We start from the raw sequence: 26,076 nt of genomic DNA, 5'->3' as shown, positions 1-26,076 counted from the left end.
TCCTCACCAAGAACAACTATAAACAGGATAGAAAATCCAATATTGTAATTCAAAAATAAGAATTGTAATACTAAAAATAGGACACCAATTGTTTCTGAAAGAAAACCATCTAAAAGAATGTTTATTCCTGTCATTAATTCATTCATTAATTCATTTATTTTGATTTCTCTCTCTCATTGATGTTGCCACATGACATACACACACTGCTCATCTGATCCTGAAAATTGTTTTGATGGGTGGATGGATGTAGGGTGACAAATAACTCACTTTCATCAAAATCAAAAATCATACTGCTTTTGCCTCTTCATGATAACTATAGAATCACACATGTACCATAGTAAAAATTAAATTTAAATTTTAAAATTTATTTTGTTATAATTTGTAACAATTAATTTTAATTTATATTATTTAATTAAATATTAAATTAATAAATTACTTAATATAAAATATTAATTAATATTAAATTAATTGATTACATTATTTTTTAAATAATTAAAATTAAATAATTTTTAAATACTTTTTTAATCATTTTAAATTTGAAAATAAAAAAAAAAACTGACGATTTCACTTGGAATTAGCCATTAAGGAAGTTAATGATAACAGAAGTTTAATTTTTGAACAACAACACAAAATTACTTATTTGGAAATTTCATAATCAGAATGAATAATCTTGGCATATATTCATTCCAAAATTATTCATTCTGAATAATTCCAATATTAATGTTTAAAATGTCCATAGATTTCATTAAGTATTAGTAGATAGGTTTTTAACAGTTCACTGCTAGTTACAAGATTAGGGATGGATGGATGGCTTTTGTAAATAGATTTTGGTTAGTCAGTTTTAATTTTTCACCTGTGATGATGATGGCAAAGTATTTTTACATAAAGTAATTCTTATCTATTATCTTATATATTCTTGACTTTTATGACTTGTATTTGTTGCAAATTGAAACTGCAGTTTTTTGCAACAGGAAAGACCTTTATCTTGATTTTTTTTTATGATACCATATTTATGTAATATATACCATAATAACAAAGGACAACAACAACAAACAGGGCCTTTTTTGTTTGCTTATTTAAATATGCTTGATCTGTGTACATTGTGAAGTAAACTTCAATACATAAGCTTATTAGGATCTGCATCTGTTGAAAAATCTTCCAGTAGCATAGTATACTTCACTCTGACAATAGTAAAGATCATTATAATAAACTACTGCAAAGTTCTGACCAAATATTCATAGGCACAATACTGTTTTAAGAGATATTTATTATAGTATACTGTCTAATAGACAGTAACAGATTACTGTTGTTGTCCCTGTGAGTTTGATACAGCAAGAGTTGACCGTACTTAAAATGAAATTCAGCTGTAGTTGCAGCCACTTTTGGCTGATTGTTAAAAATAAATAAATACAACTAGTAGATGTGGAGAATGAAAGAGATGATAAAATTGAACTCTCACATATGTTATTAATTTTTTAAAAAAGAGGTTATTTGGTAACCAGTGATGCTTTTCATCATCATCATCTTTTTCTAACATATACTCTCAAGGAGTGTACAGGATAGTATAATAATACTATGCATATAAGTATGCATGCTCTAAATGGGTGTACAGGATAATATTGTTTCAAAAAAAAAATTATTGATTCCATATGCAAGAGGTCAAAGGACTATAAGCACATCAGTGTCATGTCAAGGGTACAGGTGAGGAGTCAGATGTTTATTGATTTTTTTTTTTTTTTTTCAAGCATTGTAGGCTGTAGTTTGAAAATATTTCTTGCAGTAAGCTGTTCCAGAGGATGGAGGTAGATGGAATAAAAGACAAAGAAGAAAACCAGATTCGGTATGTTTGCAATATTTCACAGTAAAGGGGTGTTGGGCAGCTGCTGCTGCTCTTGTACTAACAGGTGCAACAGAAAGTGGAGGAATGACTGAGCCAAAACATTACATCTGTGAGATAGAAGGTGAAGTAAATCTGTAAGAGAGGAATCATCTATGAGCTGAATTGCTCCCCTCTGGACAGCATCAAGAATTGATCTTGATCAGTATTCTATCGAGCAGTATTCTAAGCATGGGTGGATTTGTATATTGTTAAGGGTTGATTGGATGTAAAATAGCATCTTGAATGAAAGACAATGCCTAGTTTTTTTGGATGCTGAGGAAGCTATTCTTGTGATGTGTTTTTGCCACGAGAGGCTGGAGGTAAACACTAGTCTTAGTAATATTGAGGGTAAGAGAATGTGACTTGAGATATCTTTTGTGAAAGAAGAGGCAAGATTGTGTTTTGTGAAAAAAGAGGCAAGAATATGGTTCTTGCCTCATTTAGGGATAGTATGTAGATCAATGTTTAAGGAACTAGTTAATAATAAAAAGTTAAGGAACTAGTTAAAGATGATCTTGATGCTTGGGATATATGTGCACTGCATAATTTGTCAGATGAGTAGAGTGAATGGAGAGTACTCTTGTCTGCAAAGCTGTGGATAGGATTAGTGGTGATTGAGAATAGGTCATTTATGTAACAGGACATGCCCTGAGATACTCCTGCATTGGTGGTGAAGCACGAGGAGAGGAAGCTAACAACCATAACACGCAGTGAACAACCAGAGAGTAAGCTAGACCGAAGGATAGCTTTTTTTTTTTTTGTTTAGCAGGACTCGATGCCACACATGATCAAAAGCCCTGGAAATGTCAAGAGCAACAGCACAAATTTTGCCAAACATTTCCATTGCACTTGTTCAGTGGTGGGTGATGTAAGCTGAGGTCAACAGTGGATTTCGAATGGTGGAATCCATACTGGTGGTAATTGGTTAAGTTTGACAATAGACTTCTATCTCACTCTTTTGGAATAAATAGCCTGAATATGAGTGCTTTCACACATTGGGGGATAAGTACTTGCTATGTATAATAGATTGTAGAGATGATACAGGAAGTGTGTTAGCTATGGGGCACAATGTTTGAGGACAAAGAGAGAGATGCTATCAGGACCAGGAGACTTTTGTGTCCTACTTAGTAATTTTCTGATGTCTTTTTTTGTTGAAAAAATATAGATATATACAGTTGATGGAAGTTTTTTCACTTGGCTATGCTACCAATTGTATATTTGGTTTAATCCTTTATCCAAGTGTAAGCAAACAAAGTTTGCACCTGAAGTATTTTCAGGACTGGGGCAACTCATGGTAAAGGTGGAATAAGTTCTGATCATTTGCCTTAGTATCTCCCATGTATCTCTCAGAAATTTTAATAATAAGGTGTTGACACCTTTTGGCAACTGGTATATGCTGATATGACTTCTGCATTACTTCCACCTTAGTATCACCACCTCTGGGTCTGGCTCCCACTGATGAGACCTCAATAAAGGTAGAAACCGGTCTGAGTAGTGGCCCTTCCCTTAATGCATAGCATCATACATGTCTGCAAGGAGATGTGCTTTGCATTATGGGAGATACTAAGGCAAGTGATCAGAACTATTCCACCTTTACACAAGTTTCCCCAGTCCTGAAAATACTTCAGGTGCAAACTTTGTTTGCTTACACTTGGATTAAGGATTAAACCGAATATATAATTGGTAGCATAGCCAAGTGGAAAAAAAAACTTTCATCAACTATCTCTAATCCAGAGAATTTTAATAATAAGGTGTGATACCTTTTGGCAACTGGTATATGGTGATCTGACTTCTGCATTACCTCCACCTTAGTATCACCACCTCTGGGTCTTCCCACTGATGAGCCCTCAATAAATGTTGAAACCAGTCTGGGTAGTGGCCCTTCCTTTAATGCATAGCATTATACATGTCCATAAGGAGATGTGCTTTGCATTATGGGAGATACTAAGGCAAGTGATCAGAACTTATTCCACCTTTACCACGAGTTTCTCCTGTCCTGAAAATACTTCAGGTGCAAACTTTGTTTGCTTACACTTGGATTAAGGATTAAACCGAATATATAATTGGTAGCATAGCCAAGTGAAAAAAAAACTTTCATCAACTATCTCTAATCCAGAGAATTTTAATAATAAGGTGTTGATACCTTTTGGCAACTGGTATATGGTGATCTGACTTCTGCATTACCTCCACCTTAGTATCACCACCTCTGGGTCTTCCCACTGATGAGACCTCAATAAATGTTGAAACCAGTCTGGGTAGTGGCCCTTCCTTTAATGCATAGCATTATACATGTCCATAAGGAGATGTGCTTTGCATTATGGGAGATACTAAGGCAAGTGATCAGAACTTATTCCACCTTTACCACGAGTTTCTCCTGTCCTGAAAATACTTCAGGTGCAAACTTTGTTTGACTTACACTTGGATAAAGGATTAAACCAAATATATAATTGATAGATAGTATACAGTGCCTGAATTTTGATATGGTAGGTGTGATTTCCCTTGGTCATTGATGCAGGAGTTTGAGCAGAAGAATGATGTTAGGAAGTCAGCTTTATCTTTGGACGAAGTAACAGTGGTACCATCAGGATAAGAGAGAGAGTGAGAGATTAAAGTGTAGGTGAGCAGACGTTGCATCTAATAGCCTTTGCAAGGGGTTAGAAGGCATGGCTTCCATTTGGACAGTAGACAAGTTTTCTTCAACTGTTCTGATACATTTTCTGTTGAACCAGGACTTGAAAAGTGGATGTGAATTCCAAGTAGAATGGAAGATCTTCATGCTGGTGAGGATAATTTCTGTAAAACTTGCAGAGCAGGTGTAGGGTCGGATGAGTTGAAGCAATAGTCTGACCATGGAAAGGAGTAGTAGAAGTTCTGGAGGTCATCCCATTTGGGAGCCTTTGTGGTGCTAGAGGATGCAGGTTCAGGAGTGTCTTGAGGAAGAGCATTGCAGAGACTTGTAGAAGATTGTGGTCTGAGTTGCTGAGAAGGGAGGTGATCTCCATAATGTATTTGGATAGAGAACTTTTTGCCTTAGGTCATTACTTACAACAAAGATTTCTGCCTTTCATCCAGCTTAATCATTGCTGTTGGAAAAGGAGAGAGAGGGAATTATGCATCTTGAGGTTGCCTAGGATGATGACTATTTGGATGGTTTGATTGCAGATGGTCAAGTTTCATGGAGAGGGAGTAGTTATTGGAGTTTAGGGAACAGTAAATGCCACAGATGCAAATTACTAGCTGGGGAAAGGAAACCTTGAGCCAGAGGATTCTAAATTATCCACTCCCTGGCATGCGATGTTTGATTTTACAAAGGCGCAATTGACACCCATATGGCAAAAGGAATTGTGTAATTTGAACATTTTAGGTGGACAGTAGTGGATGTAGATGCTATTTTATGGGTTTCTGTTAAGAATGTGAGGTCTGGTCTGGAATTGATGGTGAATATCTGTGTTGATGTCACAGATGTTAATGAAGTGAAAGTGATTTTTTAATGATAAGTTTCTTGTATGGTTTGTATGTAATGATTGGTTGCATTGCATATTTTTTTGTTGGAATTAGTTTATGAGGGAGATTCCTTTTTGTCACGGTGGCTCTGTCATTGTAAGGTTTATCATTAGTTTGTTCTTGGTTAGGTGGAAGAATAGAGTGGGGACATGCAGTGAGAAAAGATCTCTTTGTCATAACATGTCCCTGAAAGTGCCTCCCATATACCACCTTTTTTTTGGACTTCCTCTCCAGGCATGACCTGGCAGAGTACGTGGGAGCGAGATTATTTGCCAGTTAATTGTGAAGCCTTCCGACTCGCTACTGACAACTTTGGGCCCATGAACTAACTGGTGATTGGCTTGCAGCACTACCATTTTAACTGATATATACCCTAGAAATGGATGAAGTTATGGGTCTCTGGATTTTGTATGGCATGATCTTGAAGGCTATATCACTGACAACTTTGGGCCCATGAACTAATGGTGACTGGCTTGCAGCACTACCATTTTAACTAATATATACCCTAGAAATGGATGATGTTATAGGTCTCTGGATTTTGTATTGCATGATCTTGAAGGCTATCACTCTCATCGCAAGGAGAAGGGAGGGGAGGACAGAAACAGGAATCTGCTCTGGAGATCAAACATGGCATATGCCACTTCATGCCTCCAGTAAGCTGGGTGGTGGTATTTCACTTGGTGATAAAAATCATCTATGGCCTAGTCGTCTAATTGGCATTTTCTCTAACTAGGAAGATATCCTTTTTCAGCAGGAATGTTCACTGCATGTGCCAGAGTCCGTTTCGTGGAAATAAGGCAGGAAGGTTGACTTGACAAGGTGGTGATGATGATTTTTATGGTTTTAATGGTGCAAGGACTCAAAGGTCATACTGCACAACATCAAAGGTTATAGGTACACAAGATAAGACAAACATCCATGCCCATAGCAGGATTCAAACCTGCGACCTGTTGTTTGGAAAGCAGGTATGCTAACCATTCTACTAACCAGGCTAGTACTTGATGAGGAGAGGCTATGTATTGTACATTGCCTGCTGTTAGAGGTCCATATGATAATACTATGCATATAAGTTTTCATTATCACTAGCTTCTTTCAATAATTTTCTTCAGATGAATCTGTTATTTAAGACTATAGGCTCCTGTGGTTGCATATTCACACATGAATATGAAAAGGTATATCTTTTTCTCCTGTTTTCATTTCAACTTTATCATCTCTAACTCCTTTTACAGCACTCTTTCTTCCATTTCTAAGCTTCTTCAACAACCTCCAGAATATCTTACCACCTTCTTGATATTTATTTTCTATGTTCTTGCCAAAGGCCTCCCATGACTTTTGTTTAGCTAGTTTTACACAGTATTTCGCTTTCTGACATTTGTCTCTGTATTCTCTAAGAGCAAAAGCTGACTTATTTGCCAGGAACTTTTGATATGCTTTCTTCTTTTCCTTCACTGCCTATTTAACTTCCTATGTCCACCATGGATTTCTGAATTTTCTATCCTTGCCGACAACCTCACCACATGCCTCTCTGGCTGAATCAATCAGGGTTTTCTTCAAGGCTTGCCACTGAATCTTCAAGGTTTGGTTCCTGTTCTCAAACTCTTTCATTTTTTCTTCAATAATCTTTGTGTATTTTAGTCTACAGTTCACATCTGAGAGCTGCTCAACTTTTATTCGCTTTAAAACTTTCTTACATGTTATTCTTTTCCATATGAAATTGAATTTTATCCTGCTCAAGACTAAATAGTGATCGCTTCCAATTTCAAATCCTCTGTACACTCTGGTGTCCTGCACCAGGGAGAAAACATCACTATCAACAATAACATAGTCAGTGAGACTTTTCTTATTCCTTGCCTCTTCTCTCCGTGTGAATTTGTGCACATTTTTATGTTGGAACATGGTGTTAGTAATAACCATTCCATGTCCTTAGCAGAAATACAACAGGTATTTGCCATTATTATTAGCTTTGCTCTTTTCTCCAAATTTTCCCAAAATATTTTTGTATGTCTGACAATCATTTCCTACTCTGCTATTTAGATCCCCAACAAGGACCAACTTTTCCTTTTTCATTGTGTCAGTTGCTTTTTCTAAAGTATCAAAAAATTTCTCCACTTCTACCTTAGTAGAACCTTCTGTGGGACCATAGGCACAAATAAGTCTCGTTGTCCAATTCCCCATTCTGATATTTGCCCACATTACTCTACTTGAGACTGACTGCCATTCAAGAAGATTAGCCTTGTATTTTGTGTTGAATACTATGGCTACCCCTTCTTTTCCTTGATTGTTATTGCCTGAATATAACATTTTGTATTTATTGCTCAGAAAGATCTCACCAGTTTTTGTCTTTTTTGTTTCAGTCACCCCCCCTATTATGTCGATCTGGTACTTATCTAATTCTTCAGTTAGCTCCATTTCTTTGCCATTCAAGCTTCTTATGTTGATAGTACCAATCTTTAACTCTGGTGATGTTGAGTTGGGGTGTGCTTTCAGATTTGTTCCAGTAGCTGACTTTTCGTTGTTCGTCCTGGTTCCCTGGCGATAACAACGGGGCCCTTGTTTAACCAGGCGATGCCCCATCCGACATGAAATTTTGTCATGTTGTACGATCATTTTCTATATTGGTTTAAGCCAATAAGAATACAATTTGATCGACTAAATCCCTAATTGCCAACCCATCCTCGTTTCTTCAGTATCCAGGTAGCTACCCAACAGGGTGCACCACGAGAAGGTGAGGATTGGACATTAGGTCAGAAGCCCTTGTTGGTTCTCCGCATTCCTTTAAAGGCCATGTGGATCTCCTCTCAGTTACACAGCTTTGACCCCTTAAGCACTTTATTATTAAATTACTCTGTATTTAGAGAAAGATGTTGAAAGTTTTATTTTTCACTTGGTTAAACTATAATAAATATCTTCAGGACTGAGGTAAGGTAGTACAACACTGGGCAACTCGGAGCAAAGGTGGACCAAGCTAACATCACTTCTATCTCAGTATCTCCCGTAATGCAAAAACCACATCTCGTTGTGGATATGTATCATGTTGTGCATTAAGGGAAGGGCTGCTACCCAGACCGGTTTCCCTTTGTTTAAGTGTGGGGATACCGCTTCCAAACACTCATAATATCCTCCGGATTACCCAATAATGAGCAATCCGTAGGATATCAGAAAGTCAGAAACTCAGTTGGTTCTACACCGTGGCAGGCTCCCCCACCACCAAGCAGGGCCGCTCATCTGGAAGGGTAACAGCAACAGCCGTGCCTAAGTTAACTTCACAGGCTACGACATTGCCATTCATTAACCCTCCCCCCACTCAGGCCCTGGATGACAGCAACAGTCGAGCCTCAGTTAAAACTTTGCAGGCTACAACATTGCCATTCATCACCCAAGCTTCCAACCGGTTTCAACCTTTATTGAGGTCTCGTCAGTGGGAGCCAGGCATCATAAGTGGAGATGCCAAGGTAGAAGCAATGAAGAGGTCATCTTTACCTATAGGAGTTGCCTAAAGGTGTGCCACCTTATTATTGAATTACTCTTGATTTAGAGAAAGATGTTGAAAGTTTATTTTTCACTTGGCTAGACTATAATAAATTTAGTTTAATCCTTTATCCAAGTGTGAGCAAAGAAGTTTGCACCTGAAAATATCTTCAGGACTGAGGTAAGGTAGTACAACGCCGAGCAATTTGGAGCAAAGATGGACCAAGCTAACATGACTCCTATCTCAGTATCTCCTATAATGCAAAACACATCTCCTTGCAGATATGTATAATGTTATGCATTAAGGGAAGGTCTACTACCTTCCTGAGGGATTAAACTAAATTTATTATAGCCTAACCAAGTGAAAAATAAACTTTCAACTTAGATTCTAAAATGATGTCCTTTTATTAGTATGTTAGTATTACTTTGTCAGTAATACCCTTTTAGTTCTTGATGTGAGAATTTGTCAAAAAAAAGTCAGCTCATGTCCAGCATCTGCTTTAATTGGTAGTAATGGAATGTCTGGTTTGTGAATTTTGGTTGCTCCATATATATGCTGGAATACAGGATATTTTCATATTAACTGATATTTAATCTCTTTTGACCAGCTGCATAATTCTTTCATCATGTGTTTGTTTTGTTGTGGATATTCTATGTGGTGTCTTTTTCCAGCTGCTTGTAGATGTTAGTCATATTACATCTGCATTTCCTTATCCAAAATTGCAGTTGTATTTTCTTTATCAGCTTTCAATATTTTATATTCCCAAAGAAGCATATCATAGTTCTTAGGAAACTAGTTGAGTTAAAAAAAAATCTGATTTTTTAATAATCTGTTATTTGTTGAAATCTTACATTTCACTCTCGATGTACCACTTACGACATCAGCCCACCTAGATCCTAATTTTCCTAGAGGTCTGTTCCTAGCATCAAATACCTGTTTTATACATCTTTTCTCTCTCTCTCTCTCTGAGACTAATATAAGGTGAAAATATCACCTGAGATTAGCTCTACTCACACATTTTACCTAATAACTTAATTTTTAATATGATTCTGCCATTAATACCTTTAAAGTCACAACTCTAATTTTTTTCAGAACTTACACATCTGTGGTCTCTGGTCTTTCAGATCCATAATTTAAAATTGGTTTAAATTATCCTGTATACTTTGTTTTAAGGATTAAGTGCTTGGAAAAACTCATGATAAAAGTTTAATGGAGTGAAACAGCACTATGAAATGATTAAAAATAGTATTTTCGGCTTCAAATATTTCATCTCAGTTACAGAGACGTCAGGGAATACAAAATGAGACTTGTAACACACACACACACACACGAAGGTAGCACAAAACTTACTTAAACATGTTGACGAAAGACTAGAGTTCTTACTAAGTGGGCCGCCCTCTGTGGACACTTATCAGCAGCCTAGTATGTAAACTGGAATCCCAAAGTATTAGTGTTCCCCAAATTTTGGAAAGTTTTATGCAACCATATTTATTTAAAGACTGATTTTTAAGACCAGGAGCAGATTCTACAAACATTCTTTCTCTTTAAATTTACTGTGGTGGGGCCTGATGGTCTTTTTCCAATTGATCCTGTGAGCTGTATCCAAAGCATAGTCTGCAAGGCCAGATTGACAGTCATGACTATTCTTAATTTTCTTTTCCATTGTAAATTGGATTCTTAGATGTTGACTATTGAGGTGATGGAGAAAAGAGTCTAATATATCTGGGCCATGAAGCCAAACGGAGAATACATCATCTATGTATCTTAACCAGCCTTCTGTCTGGTTGTAGAACTCCATTTGTAAACCTTCATATTCTAAAAAAAAAATGATGTATTGCCATACTCTCATCCACTGCTCTTGTTACTCCATTATAAAAGGCAACCCGATTACTAAAACAAGAGTACCCCTTAACAGTTCCATGCTGGCCTTCATAAATGATACTACTCTCACTATCCAATTCTGTGTACAAGTTATTACCAATTTTTCCAAAATTTTAGCAACCACAGAAGAAATACAAACTGGCTTATAGTTTGATACCTTCATTCTACCATCATTCTTATGCACTCTCCTACCCTCCTTCCACTTCTTAGGAACTTGTCCCATTGCAAGGCTTGCATTAAACAGTCAGGTTAATGGCACAGTCATTTCTTTAGCACATTACTTTAAAACACGTGCAGTCATCTTGGTCCCCCCCTTCCTCCCATCTTACCGACATCTCAAGTGCTCCATATTTGGAACGCATCCTCTTCAACCCCTCCTCCTTATCCCTCTAGGAATAGAGCTTGCTTTATGAGAATGGAACACCCCAATAAAGGAATCATTATATCTGAACTGTATCATTTGGTCACTTGACTGTCATCTCCATCCAGCAAGGTAATCTGTCCACAATAATTTTTCCTCCTACTGGCTACATAGCAAAAATCCCTCCTTGAAGTTCATTGCTAGTTTCCTCTCGTATTATAATTTTTCTCTCCTTACTATACAGTCATCTTCCTAGCCTGAACTTTATATTCTTCATGGAACTGTTCTCCACCTCTCTCTCTCTTTCTTTATATGCTTTCCATAACCTCTTTTTCATTTACAATTCCTATTTGATTTCTCCATTTGATTAGTCATCCATTTTACTCCAAATCACTCTTTACCTTCTTCATTTGAGGTATACAATCTGCAATTGCTGTCACCTATTTCTTCTTAAATATCTCCCATACACTGCTGACCTCTCTTCCATCCATTGTACAGGCCTCAAGTTAATTTCTAAATCTGTTATAGTTGCCTGCCTTCTTTCCGATTTGATACTTCTGCATGCACGTTCATCTTCCAAATCAGGACTACGTTGGTCATTCTCACAACTAGAGGCAAATATGATGTCTCAGTCACAATCAGATCTGATGCTATGACCAAGTCTGGAACTCATTCCTTGTGTTCCCTCCACCACATATTTCCTAAGATAGTTGTCCCTCAAGAAGTTCAAAAAATTAATTTCCCTCAGCACTGTATGTTACTTCCTCTGTCTAGTTTATATTGATATAGTTGAAGTCCTCTGTAATGATCACTCACTTTATGCTTATGAAACTAGTTTTCCTAAACATTTCCTGCTCATTATTATCTTATGTTTTCTAGTGTATAGTAGCAACCAGCTAAATATCTTGTCCTATTAATTTCCACTTAACACTATGTACTCTCAAAGCCATTAGTATCATTTCTCCTGTGATTCCCTATCCTATTCTGCTGAAATATGCTATATCCTTCAATTTTTTTCCCCTGTCAGAACATTATCATGAGGTAACCAAGTTTTACCATTACCAGCAATCTTTGGAGAGACTAAGTCAATGAACACCATAAACTCATTCCCTCTATTTCTAATTCTTGGCATTAGTATACAGAAAAGCCAGTGCATTGTCAGTATTCATATAGCTATTATTTACTCTCTACCACTCTCTCTCTCTCTCTCTCACACACACACACACACTTTTACTACAATCACTGTTCACAGGCATTCTGTTTCTCTGCCTTATGCTGTTTTATAGATATTTTCATGATTACTGAGATGACCACCATCACTTTCCTCTTAGGCAGTGCAAATAACTGCTGATTAGTATCCATTCAGTTTGATTTCAAACTCACCAAACAAACATCTTTTCTGATCTTTTGTTTAGTGTACTTAATTTCTGCAGTAGCCTTCTTCAGTAGTGTTCCCAGGAACTACAGCATCCAGCTATTCAAGAAAAATCAGTATGCCACTTACTTATGCACTATACTACCTATTATAGTGAAATCGTCATATGGGGGTTAATATTGAAAAAAAAAAAAATTGCTGTATAACTAGTGCACTGCTGTTATACCATGGAAATCAATGCTCTGAATTTTTTAATTGGGAAAGCCCTCTGGACAATTCCACTGGATATCTGAACCCTTTGACTGTGTCACAAATGAAAGAAATTCAAATTATTCTGTTGTCAAAAGCATATCAGTTCCTCTCTTCATAATGTTCCATGTTCTGTTTGGTTGTTTCTTGACGCTTGTGGTGGCATTGGTCATTTTGAAACATTGCTAATCATTGATTTAGGAATATTTGATCAACTATTTGCACATCTGGATCAGAATGACATGATATCAGAACCATTACATGCTTTTCTATTTATTGCTTTCTGCACATTTTTCTGTTTACTTTTACTGACATTACTGGTTTGGCCAACTTTATTGGTGTGAAGTGTGTGTTCAAATATTTTTAAATGTGGTGTATCTAAAATGTATATTACTTCAAACAGTGTTTATATTGATGGTTAGAATATTATACTATTTTTGTGTATTTACAGCAAACATTAGAAAGAGAAGTAAGAACTTGTGGGTACTTAATAATTTGGACTGATGGTGATAGAGAAGGAGAAAGTATTGGATTTGAAATTATTGATGTGTGCACAAAGGGTATTTCTTTTTATTTTATTTTCTTTACTTTTTTTTTTCATTTAAGATACTAGCTCAATTTTTATAAAATAAAACATTCTATCATGTAAACTTTATAAACATTTTTGGTGTTTGTGTTACTTTGCTTATATAATGGTTTATCACATTTGTATCTGAGTCTTAACTAAGTTCAAGAATCTTAACATATTAATGCCTGGATCATTTGGTTTCTTTTCTTGAACGAAAGAAACTTACTAATGCATTACCTAATGAGTGCACCAGAATCATCTCTTCTTTTTATATCTACCTGGAAAAGTTATTGTTTTGTTATTGTTATTCTGATTTCTGTGCAGACAAGATGTGATTAATCTGTGATGACCCCCCCCCCCTATAATTTTATGGCAGATTCACCCAAGAAAGGTAACTGATCAAAAAAACCTGTGGATACTTGCTCTGTTTTAGTTTACTCAATCAAGAGTTATTTTATTTATTTTTTCCCACAAAAAAAAAAAATCTGTCCTGCTGAAGCAAATTACAATTTTATTTTAAAATCAAATACCATCTCGGAGCCTGAGAAAAAATGCCATTTTTATGAGATATTGACTGATGTCATTTTTTAAAAAATAATGTCATTTTGTTAGAAAAATTAAGATTTTTTGAAATCAGATAGAAAAGATTATAAAGATGCATTTGTCCATTGAGGTATGTATACAGTTTTTGTAACATGCACCTTTATGCACCTGTATTTACAGTTGTTAAATTGTGAATGAATACAATTCACTAAGGAATGTTTCATTCATAATTTGACAAGTTAAAACCCTTGAAAAGGACATGCTTGTATTTTAGTATAAGTTGTATATAGCCTGACAAATATTGAATACCGTAATTAGTGTAAAACTTGTGAATATTCCCGAGATACCTGCTAAATTGTATGTTAGACAATAAATTTGTTATATACATATTTTCTGTTAGAATTGATATAAAAGAATTACTGTATAAATAGCATATAACCAACTGAGATTATAAGGTCAAAGTATGTGGGCAAGACACCGGATTAGTTAGTTGCCTTAAGTGGTCATGCGTGCATACGGCACGTGGCGACCTTCATAAAGTTTTGAGACTCTCTAAAATTAAGACAGAACTGTGATATTTTAATCGTAATCAGTGAGCACTAAGTCGGAGATACTAAGGCTTCTGCATTAGTATCTCCACATTTGGGTCTGCCTCCCACTGACGAGACCTCAATAAAAGTTGAAACCAGTCTGGGTAGTGGCCCTTCCCTTAATGCATAGCAGTATACATGTCCACAAGGAGATGTGCTTTGCATTATGGGAGATACTGAGACAAGGAGTGATGGGAGCTTGGTCCACCTTTACTCGGAGTTTCCTGGTCTTGCACTACCTTACCCCAGTCCTGAAGATATTTTCAGGTGCAAACTTTGTTTGCTTACACTTGGATAAAGGATTAAACTAAATTTATTATAGTCGGTGAGCAATATGTGCTATGTATTATAATTGTACTTGTGTTGATTGCTAGCTATGTTTAAGAGCTATAGAGATGTCTAATCCATACAGCTTGATTAACCCTTCCTCCCCCCCAAACCGGCCATGACGTTTATAGACGTTCAGCTAAATCTGGATATGAAGCTCTGACACCCATTGAATAACATGGATAAGAAGTGCAATTTGGTGTCACTATTTCATCCACATTGGCCGGTAGGGAGGTTAACACCTAATAGTCATTATTGGTTTTATAATCTAAGAATGCGAGCTTTGAATCTTTGAATGTTTTTTGTGATTAATTTTACTCTGTAATCTAGTAGTACAGTGATAATTAAAAATTCTTTATTCTGTATGATGATCATTATGTTAAATAAACCATTTTGCTCTTATTAATTTGGTTGCCTGTGTCAAAGAATCCAATGCACCACTCATAAATAATTTGGATCTAAGCGGGAAATAATTGTTAATTAAGACCACGACTGCAAACATGGTTGATTATAGAAGGTATTGATAATTGATAATTTAGTATAGAAATAGATTAGATTAACGATGTGCATATCTGAAGGTTCACTTCTTAACTGAGAAGTTTTTCCAATCTAAGGGTTCTGGGTGATGCAGCGGAACAAATAAATTTTCCCAGAACCTTAAGAGAAGTTAACTTCAGAAGCTTTGTTACCAAGGAGTTGGCTTAACCTTGAGACAATCCCTTTGTAGTTCAGACTTGCACACGTGATAATCTAAGGGGCTGAAGTATATAATAGTAAGACAAAGACAGACACATTATAGGTGCTGCTGAGATAGGACAAATTATTCAAGAGATAGTTAAGTAAAGGAGTTAAACCATATTAAGTAAATATTACCTATTACTACAATGACATTATAACACAGTATACATTAATAGATGCAATACAGTCATGTTGCAAATTTTAACTCACTTAGGAACTTTTAGACTTATTTTTTTAAAGACTGAAACTTTAGAAACTTATTTTAAACAAACAAACAAAAATTGTCTATTTCTCTTATTTCAGTGAAATCCAATATTAAAATTTTGAGAGCCAGATTTTCTGAAATAACTCCACAGGCAATAACTCATGCTTGCCAGAATCTAGGTCCTCCTGATTCAAAGCAAAATGCTGCTGTTACTGTAAGGAGAGAACTGGATTTGAGAATCGGTAAGCTAATTTTATGTTAACCACTTTTAAATTGAAATATATATTTATATTTGTTAGTTCACTGCTGTGACACAATCAGAACAGCAACCACACACTTTGGTTGGAAAGGCATAGTTTCAGTTCTTGTCTAGGATGTGAAGAATATTTATAAGGACTTTACAACTTAAGTTGAGTTGATTGGTCTCATTCAGAAGTGGCAGGATTTTCCTACTAAAAACCCAAGTTTTTTCACCCGTGAAGAAAACAAATCATCAGAGGACATGTTCATCAATAGACATAAAAGTCTACAGAAACAGGTGTATTATCTTAAGGTAATTATCAACAAGAAAAGGTAACAAGAAATAACATCTTATAAATGTTCTTTGTCTGACTAATGACTATAGTCTTAAAACCATTTGTAGCATCTTAAATAGAAAATTATTTATTCCTGTGAATATACAGTAGCTAGACTACAGTGCTGTTTCTCTGTCCTCCACCATAAACAGGTGCATCACAGGCACCTGTTTGTGGTGGAGGGGACCTGCCAGTGATGGCATTGGCCCTTTTCATTCTTCCTCTTTCTTTGCTTTTCTTCCCATATACTTTGCTCTACTTTTCCTGAGTCTTTTTACTATCCTATTTACCAGACTACCATCACTAGGATCCAATGTCTTGCCACCCTGTTGGCTGTGCAGTGCAACCCATGGACATATGGAAAGGGGGAGGATCCTGATAACCCCTGTGCTAATTTGTCCCCTGCTTCAGCAAGATGGGCAGCCCTGGATGACCCAGCCAGGACCAGTTTGGCTAGTGGGCCTACCTGCAAGGATCAGTGGTGTTGCAGCAAATCTCCTTCCCCATGGTCCAGGGATAAGGCAAAGGCTTGCTGTCGTGCCTGTATAGCATTCGGGATAACCCTGGCACCCCACTCCTGAGTGCAGTCATTGCTTGCTGGAGAGTGGGCATGTGATCTATGGTGGGTGGGGGCTCTGATGCTGAACAAAAAAAAAAAACACTCAATTATGAATTCATCATCCTCAAATGTTCTGGAACCAGCCTGGTTGGCCGAATCCCGCCATGGGCATGGATGTTTGTGATTGTCCTACAAGCTTTGTATGGAAAGGGAATCTGCAACCCTACCACTTATTCTATCAGAGGACATCATTGCCAAAACCATGCGAGGTATGGCAGTGACCATACGGCATCTACAGATGTCAAATGTGAAAAAAAAAATGTTCTGGGGGCCTTAACAAAGCCCCAATCGATATATCATCAGAAAACAAAAGTAAGAAACAAAAGACATGATACCAGCCAAACATACCAACTTATTTGATCATCCATGTAACATGGAAAAAGCCAATAGGAAAAATGTTACTATTTTTCATTCAAAAGGGTCTAGCACTGGTAGGTTCTCCTAAAACAGTAAATAAATTATGCTCTGGGGATATCCTCATAAAAACATCATGTCAACAACATTCTGAAAAACTACTCAGCAACATTTGTGGTTAGAATTCCAATAACAGTCATACCCCATAAAAAACTTAATTCCTCTAGAGGAGTGATCTCAGAATAGGACCTCCTAGATGTTCTTGATGAGGAGATATGCCTAGAACTGAAAGATCAAGAGGTAACAGTTATGAGGCACATCCTGATCCATAGGTATGGTCACCTGGTTCCAACTAGAAAAAACATCATCCTTACTTTAGACACTCCAACGCCTCCAACATCTGTAAAAGCAGGACACCTCAATTGTCCTGTCAGACTATACATCCCTAAGAAATATGGACATGCTCAAACTGCCTGTTGTGGTGATTTATTAAATATTATTTAATAAATCACCTTAACTATTTATGTACTGCTGTAACTTTCAACCTTGTGTACTCCTGTGGCCTTAGATATGGCTTTACTTATATCTGAATGCTATACTGCTTAACTCAGAGACCTCTGTTGACAGTTCTGCTGTGTTTCCTAATATCACAATCTTCAATGAAATCCCATCCAATTGCAGGAATTATACAGCAGAGTTACATGCCATTTAGCTCACACTTATACATATAAAACAAAACTCCTACCAAAAGTGCATCATTTATACAGACTCTTAAAGCTCTTTACAGGCCATTTCTTTTCTGGTGTATAATCCACACCCAATGGTTGGTGAGGTGTTACAACTGTTATACAAAATAAAGATTCTTAATATCAATGTTCAGTTTTGCTGGATTCCCAACCGCATCAGAATTAAGGGAAATGACATCGCAGATGCAGCTGCTAGATCAGCGCATTCCTTCTCAACATCTTGTTTGACCATTCCATACACCGACTACACACAAATAATAAAACCAAAATTAAAAGCCCAATGGCAGTACTCCTGGTAGGAAGCACTAACAAACAAACTGCATGAGATTAAACTAAAATTAGACACTGGCAGTCTAGTCAATGTAGGAACAGGATTGAATTAATAGTTCTAGCTAGGCTCTGCATAGGCCACAGTCATCTGACCTACTCATATTTACTGAGGGCCGATAACCCACCTATGTGCAAGGAATGCAGCACTTGTCTCACCATTAATCATATTCTGGTGGAGCTGGCCAAACCCTATATACATAGACAAATGCTGTTGGACTCAGACAAATTGTATGATGTTTTTAAATTTCTACAAAAAATCAACTTGTACGAACACATTTCACTGTAATTTTTCTATAAGTAGATCCCACATCACTCAATTTTCTATACACACACATACACACAATCTTATCATTTATCCTTGAATATTTATGTACTGGTACAACTTTGCTGTCATTTTACTTGTACATAGTTATACCACATTGTTTAATTAAATTTTAGTACATAAATGTTATTTAACAAATCACCTTAACTATTTATGTACTGCTGTAACTTCCAACCTTGCATACTACTGTGGCCTTAGATGTGGTTTTACTTATATGAATGCTACACTGCTTAACTTGATCTTTGTACACGCAGTTATACATATATACTATATGCTAAGTTGTCCTCAACTATTTGTGTGCTGCTGTAGCCTTTACTATACATCTACTAACTGTTGTAACTTCTGGTCCTTTGTACCACTATGGCCTTTGTTGTGGCTTTGTTTATATGTGGAAGCCACATCGTTTAACTTGGCTTTTATACATACACATTGATTTTATCCTTGATTACCTGTGAACAGCTGTAACTTTTTGGCCCTCTAACCCTTGCTGTATTTTTATTTATGTGCAGATAATGTATTATTTAACCTTATACCATTTTGTACATATTTTCACTTACATTTTATGTACTAATGTATATATGATTATTTTGTGTACTACTGTGGCCTTTGACCTTATGTACAGCTGGTACATAGGGTCAGAGGCCACAAAATCGGCTGGTAAAGTTATGACCATAATGTTTTTTAGGAAGTGAAGCCTCTTGGCTCTCTATTTCAGTAATTCTTGGTACCTTTTGTGATGTGACACCTCTTGGCAATTCGTATGGTAAAGTATAACCTCTGCATGACTACAACCTGAGTATTAACAATTTGCATCTGCCTACTCAATGATGAGACCTCAAAAAAGGCTGAAACTGGTCTGGGTAGTGACCCCCCCCCCCATAATGTATAACATCATACATCCCCTAGGGGATGTGTTTTACATTATGGGAAAATACTAAGGATAGTGATCATAGCTTACCCCACCTTCACTATGAGTTGCCCCTGTTTGCTTACGCTTGGATCTGCTGAAACTTTTAGAGTTTCTATCTACGAGGGCTATTCAATAAGTAATAAGACTAATTTTACTGTCGCGAAACCACTCATCACAATATTAATTTCTGTGGAATAAAGAAATGTTGCTGTCTGTATTAACAAAAGAGGTTGATAGATGATGTATACGGGCCGATGTGCCAGAGTGTCACGTGACAACGCAAGATTGTTTCATCGTGCCTACGAACCACAACCAGTTGTCGAAATGGAAGTGTCCTTGGAACAGCGTTATGCGATTAAATTTTGTGTGAGTTTGCAAAAATCGGCATCGGACACTTTTAACATGATACGCAAAGCTTTCCACGATGAAGCAATGTCGAGGGCAAGTGTTTTTTGCTGGCATAAAACTTTTAAGGAAGGAAGGCAAAATGTGGAAGATCTTGAACATGAGGGAAGACCTTCAACGTCCATCACAGAGATAATGATCAACACAGCAGCGATTATCATCAAGGAGGATTGCAGAATTACAGTACACCAGCTGCATGTTGTCCTGAATATTTCTGTGGGAAGTGTTCACTCAATCATGCTGAACATTTGGGACTGAAACGTGTTTGTGCCCGATGGATTACCAAACTCTTGACACTGGAGCAAATGCAGCATTGAGTGGATGTGTGCACAGAATGGAAAGAAAAACTGGAACAAGAAGGCGACAACTTCTTAAAATGCATCATTACAGCAGATGTAGCTTGGTTGTATCACTATGACCCTACAGTGAAACAACAAAGCAGTGAATGGAAGCATTCATCTTCGCCTACCCCCAAGAAAGCAAAAACTGTAAAATCGGCTGGTAAAGTTATGACCATAATGTTTTTTGACTACGAAGGCATTGTTTACCAACATGCTGTAGAACCCAGGAATACTGTAAACAGCTCATACTATGCGGATGTTTTAACGGACAATGGTACAGCACATCAAAAGGAAGCGTCCATTGCTGAAGAATGGCTTCTTATTACACCACGATAATGCAAGGCCACATATTGCTGGTTGTGTAGTGGACGTTTTGCAGAAGAACAACATAGATATCCTACCACACCCTCCATACAGTCCTGATCTCACACCATGCGATTTCTGGCTGTTTCCTCAGCTCAAGAAACCACTAAGAGGCTGCCATTTCAAAAGCAACAAATCATGTGTAAAAGCTGCAGAGGCGGTTTTGAAAGAACTTTCAAAAAAGGACTTTCACATGTGTTTAAGAAGTGGATGCAACGTTGGGACAAATGCATCACGTCTCACAGTAGTTACTTCGAAAAAGACCATGTAAATGATGATTAAAGGTAATCTGTTTTCTGTATAAATATAGTCTTATAACTTATTGAACAGCCTATGTATATTCGCCATGAAACTCTTGTAATTTCTCTGCAACTCTTGTAGTTTCTCTATTCGACTTTGAAATAATGTTGGATTCAATATCCACTTAATTTGAGTAACATTTATTTATATGAAGACACTGTATAACTTTGTACATTTTTGTGTATATTTGTATTTACTTTTTATTTACTTATTTATCTTTGACTATCTGTGTGCAGCTGTAGCCTTTGCTGTCATTTTGTCTATGTGTATATACTCTTTTGCTTAGTTTTTTGTAACTTTCTGTAAACCTTATATACTGTTGCAAACTTTTATTATGGCATAATATGATCATTGCAGTGTTTGTGCCAATAAAACATAAACCAAACCAAAACTTACTAAATATATCTCAATATTGTAGTTAATTTTTTTTTGAAGGGTGTGGGAGCGGTGGGGGGTACTCAAATAGCATTATAGATTGAGCTCTCCTTGTGCTTGTGTCATTGTAATACATGCTGTCTGTATTTTAATTGTCATTCTGTTCTCTTTTTAATCATAAAAGTTATATTGAAAATGGCCTTAAGTTGTAACTGCAAATTCTATGTTTAAAAAATTATGTGCTTTTCTTTTTTCTTTTTTTTATTACTTTGTACTGTAATGTTTGTTTTCTTGAAATACTGAAAAAAATGTAAGCAGCTAAATTGTAAAAATTTTGGTAAATTTTTGAGAGATTGCTCTTTAATCAACATTTTAGCTATTTAAATACACTTTTTAGTGAGGATAGCAAATCAAAAAAGGAAATAGACAGCAGAATAAGCAAACCTGGTATGATTAGGAAGTCACAGGAATAAATTTATATGGAATAAGAGAGAAATTAGTCAAAACACTAAAATAACTGTATATAAGACAGTGTTCAAACAAATTTTAACTTATGGATATGAGAGCTGGGTTCAAAATAAAACAGTTAATCAAGGACTTGAGTCCACAGATTCAGAAAAATTACTGGAGAGAACAGATGGCATTAATGGTAGAATCATATTAAAAATGAAGGAAGGCAACATGATTTTGTTAGCATTCAGGAATGGTTGAGTAGAATTAATTTCAATTTTGGTCACAACACAATGGGAGAAGAGAGATTAACAAAATAAGTGGTTAGTGTCAGGATGACAGAAAAAAGAACCAGAGGAAGATCAAGATCTGGGTTGATGCACTCAGAAGTGCTTTAGAAGAGACTAAAATATAAGTTCTGTCAGTATTGGATTCCTGACAGATAATAGACTGTTTTAAATTTTAGGAGTAATATAAACTTTTTATGAGGATACATATCAGGAATATAAAGATGATGATAATCATTAATCGGTCTAATTGCTCTCATTGCCCCTGCCCTTCGAATTATTGAATTCAAAAGAGCAAACTTTTGTTTGCTTCAATAATTTTTAGAGCCTTTTTTTGTATTGAGTTGAAGATTTTATTGCATTCTTAGGGTTGCACACCAAATATGAGAGCAGTATTCAATGGTTGCACAGATTTGTGATTTGTATAGTTTCTAAGCACTTTTCAGGCTTAAAAGGCTTGTTACAATAATTCATGTAGTGTGACTTGTATATTGGATATTCATAATGATATTATTTAAGGAAGTTATAATGTACTCTAGGGGTGCTTAAGGATCAAAGCTGTATAACTGAGAGGAGACCTCCACATAGCCTTTAACGGAATGCGGAGAACTGACCAGGGCTTCTGACCTAATGTCCAATCCTCACCTTCTCGTGGAGCACCCTGTTGGGTATCTACTTGGATACTGAACTAATGAGGATGGGCTGGCAATTTGGGATTTAGCTGACCAAATTGTATTCTTATTGGTTAAACCAAAATAAAAAATGATGGTACAACATGACAAAATTTCATGCTGCTGGGGCGTCGCCCATTTAAACAAGGCTCCTGTTGTTTATGCCAGGGAACCAGGGCGAACAACGAAAAGTCAGCTACTGGAACAAATCTGAAAGCACACCCCAACTCAATATCACCGAAGTTAAAGATCGGTACTATCAACATAAGCCTGAATGGCAAAGAAATGGAGCTATCTGAGGAATTAGATAAGTACCAGATCGACATAATAGGGGTGACCGAAACAAAAAAGACAAAAACTGGTGAGATCTTTCTGAGCAATAAATACAAAATGTTATATTCAGGCAATGACAATCAAGGAAAAGAAGGAGTAGTATACTTGTATACAACACAGTATACAAGTATAGCAAGTATACATAGTATACAAGCATAGTATATAACACAGAATACGAGGCTAATTTTCTTGAATGGCAGTCAGTCTCAAGTAGAGTAATGTGGGCAAATATGAGAATGGGGAACTGGACAATGAGACTTATTTGTGCCTATGGTCCCATAGAAGGTTCTACTAAGGTAGAAGTGGAGGAATTTTTTGAGGCTTTAGAAAAAGCAACTGACACAATGAAAAAGGAAAAGTTGGTCCTTGTTGGGGAGCTAAATAGCAGAGTAGGAAATGATTGTCAGACACAAAAATATTTTGGGAAAATTTGGAGAAAAGAGCAAAGCTAATAATAATGGCAAATATCTGTCGGATTTCTGCTAAGGACATGGACTGGTTATTACTAACACCATGTTTCAACGTAAAAATGTGCACAAATTCACTTGGAGAGAAGAGGCAACGAATAAGAAAAGTCTCATTGACTATGTTATTGTTGACAGTGATGTTTTCTCCCTGGTGCAGGACACCAGAGTGTACAGAGTATTTGAAATTGGAAGTGATTACTATTTAGTCTTGAGCAGGATAAAATTGAATTTCATATTGAAAAGAATAACATGTAAGAAAGTTTTAAAGCGAATAAAAATTGAGCAGATCTCAGATGTGAACTGTAGACTAAAATACTCAAAGATTATTGAAAAGAAAATGAAAGAGTTTGAGAACAGGAATCAAACCTTGGAGATTCAGTGGCAAGCCTTGAAGAAAGCCCTGATTGATTCAGCCAGAGAGGCATGTGGTGAAGTTGTCTGCAAGGATAGAAAAATTAGAACTCCATGGTGGACACAAGAAGTAAAAGATGCAGTGAAGGAAAAGAAGAAAGCATATCAAAAGTTCCTGGCGAATAAGTCAGCTTGTGCTCTTAGAGAATACAGAGACAAATGTAAGATAGCTAAACACTGTGTAAAACTAGCTAAACAAAAGTCATTGAAGGACTTTGGCAAGAATATAGAAAATAAATATCAAGAAGGTAGCAAAATATTCTGGAAGTTGTTGAAGTAGCTTAGGAATGGAGGAAAGAATGCTGAAAAAGGAGTTAGAGATGATAAAGGTGACATGAAAATGGGAGAAAAAGGGAGTAATTACTTTGAAAAACTGCTAAATGAAACAAGCAGTGGTGACAGCACAGTGGTAAAAAAACACTGACCAGGCATGCAGTCAGGAATACATATCCATACTTGAAGTAGAAAAAGCCATCGAAGGCTTGAAATGTGGAAAGGCAGCAGGAGTAGATGATATTCGAACAGAAATGCTGAAGTATGGTGGTATAAGTCTTACAGTGGCTGCACTGCATAGTTCAGAAAGCCTGGACAGAGGGACGAATTCCCAATGATTGGAGTAGAGCTCTCATAGTACCCATATATAAAAAGGAAAATAAAACTGAATGTGAGAATTTCAGAGGTGTTTCCCTACTGAGTGTTCCTGGCAAGATCTATGCAAGTATACTTGAGAAACGGTTGAGAAGAATTGTGGAAGAAAAGCTTGGTGAAGATCAAGCTGGATTCAGATCAAATAGAATCTGTCATGATCAGATCTTCACTTTATAACATATAGTCGAGATAGCATGGGAATACAACAAAAATCTGTATTTAAGTTTAGTCGATTTGGAAAAGGCATATGACAAGGAGCCAAGAGAGAAGTTATTCAATATGCTACAGTTATATGGTGTTAATGGGGCATTATATCAAGCATTACTTAGTCTTTATTTGAGTTGTAAGTCGGCAGTTAGAATTGAAGGAAGTACAGGAAGATGGTTTAATGTTAAATCTGGTGTGAGACAAGGATGTACATTATTCCCTCTGTTATTCATTATCAATATGGATCACATTATGAAGGAAAGTGATATTAAACATGATATCAAAATTGGAGATGTTAACGTCAGCTCTTTGCTTTATGCGGATGATGTTATTCTTCTAAATAAATTCGCTACAAGTCTGCAAGATTCTCTGACTAAATTGAATAACTGTTGTAATAGATGTGGAATGAATGTCAGCAATAAAAAGACAAAGGCAATGAAAATAGGCAGAATCATTGAAAATGTTAACTGTGTTGTGAATGGAGAACCTGTGGAACAAGTAAAACATTTCAGCTACTTAGGCACGATTTTTAGTGAAGATGGTAAATTAAATATAGAAATAGACAACAGAATCAGCAAAGCTGGTATGGTGGGAAGTCAATTGAATAAATTCATATGGAATAAGAGAGAAATTAGTTGGAACACTTAATTAGCTGTATAGAAGACAGTGTTCAAACCAGTTTTAACTTTAGGATCTGATAGCTGGGTCAGAAGTAAAACAGTTGACCAAAGACTAGAGACCGCAGATATGAGCGTCCTGAGAAAGTTTAGAGGCGTGAACAGATGTCATCAATGGCAATATCATATTAAAAACTAGGATATTAGGAAAGAACTTGACATTGTCAGCATCCAGGAATGCGTTAGCAGAGCTAATCTCAGGTGGTATGGTCACTTAAACAGAATGGGCAAAGAAGGATTGGCAAAACAAGTGTTCTCTGGCAGGTTGGCATCAAAATTACCCGGAGGAAGACCAAGATAGGTGGATTGATACGGTAGAAAGTGCCTTAGATGATTGAAATATAAGATCTAATATTGTTGGAGTCTTGATAAGTAACAGACTGATTTGGAGGAAAATTGTAGATAGGAAGTTAGTAATGATGTAATTTTTTTCATGTAGTACTAATCATATCCTGTACACCCTTGAGGGTACATGGCAGAAATTTGATGATGGTGATGATGATGATAATATACTCTATATATTAATTAGAATAACTTTTAATTAATATTTGCAATATTTTGGCAATAACTTAGTTGCTATAATATTAAAATTGTAT

The 26,076-nt window shown here is 36.3% G+C and overlaps 1 protein-coding gene across 3 annotated transcripts in view; it reads left to right on the top strand.

The window, feature by feature from the left end:
- Window positions 1-26,076, top strand: part of Top3alpha (topoisomerase 3-alpha) — a 496,301-nt gene that overhangs the window by 22,544 nt on the left and 447,681 nt on the right. For all 3 annotated transcript variants that reach the window (XM_090411715.1, XM_090411714.1, XM_090411713.1), the window contains exons 3-4: window positions 13,170-13,278; window positions 15,788-15,931. In XM_090411715.1, coding sequence (XP_090267841.1) covers window positions 13,170-13,278; window positions 15,788-15,931 — 253 coding nt within the window. The remainder of the gene's footprint in view (window positions 1-13,169; window positions 13,279-15,787; window positions 15,932-26,076) is intronic.

Source organism: Typopeltis vanoorti, chromosome 21, assembly GCF_054136105.1.
Source record: "Typopeltis vanoorti isolate ZY-2024b chromosome 21, IOZ_Tvanoo_1.0, whole genome shotgun sequence".
NCBI lineage: Eukaryota > Metazoa > Arthropoda > Arachnida > Uropygi > Thelyphonidae > Typopeltis > Typopeltis vanoorti.
Note: the sequence above shows the minus strand (reverse complement) of the source record. Positions and strands in the feature narration are given on the sequence as shown.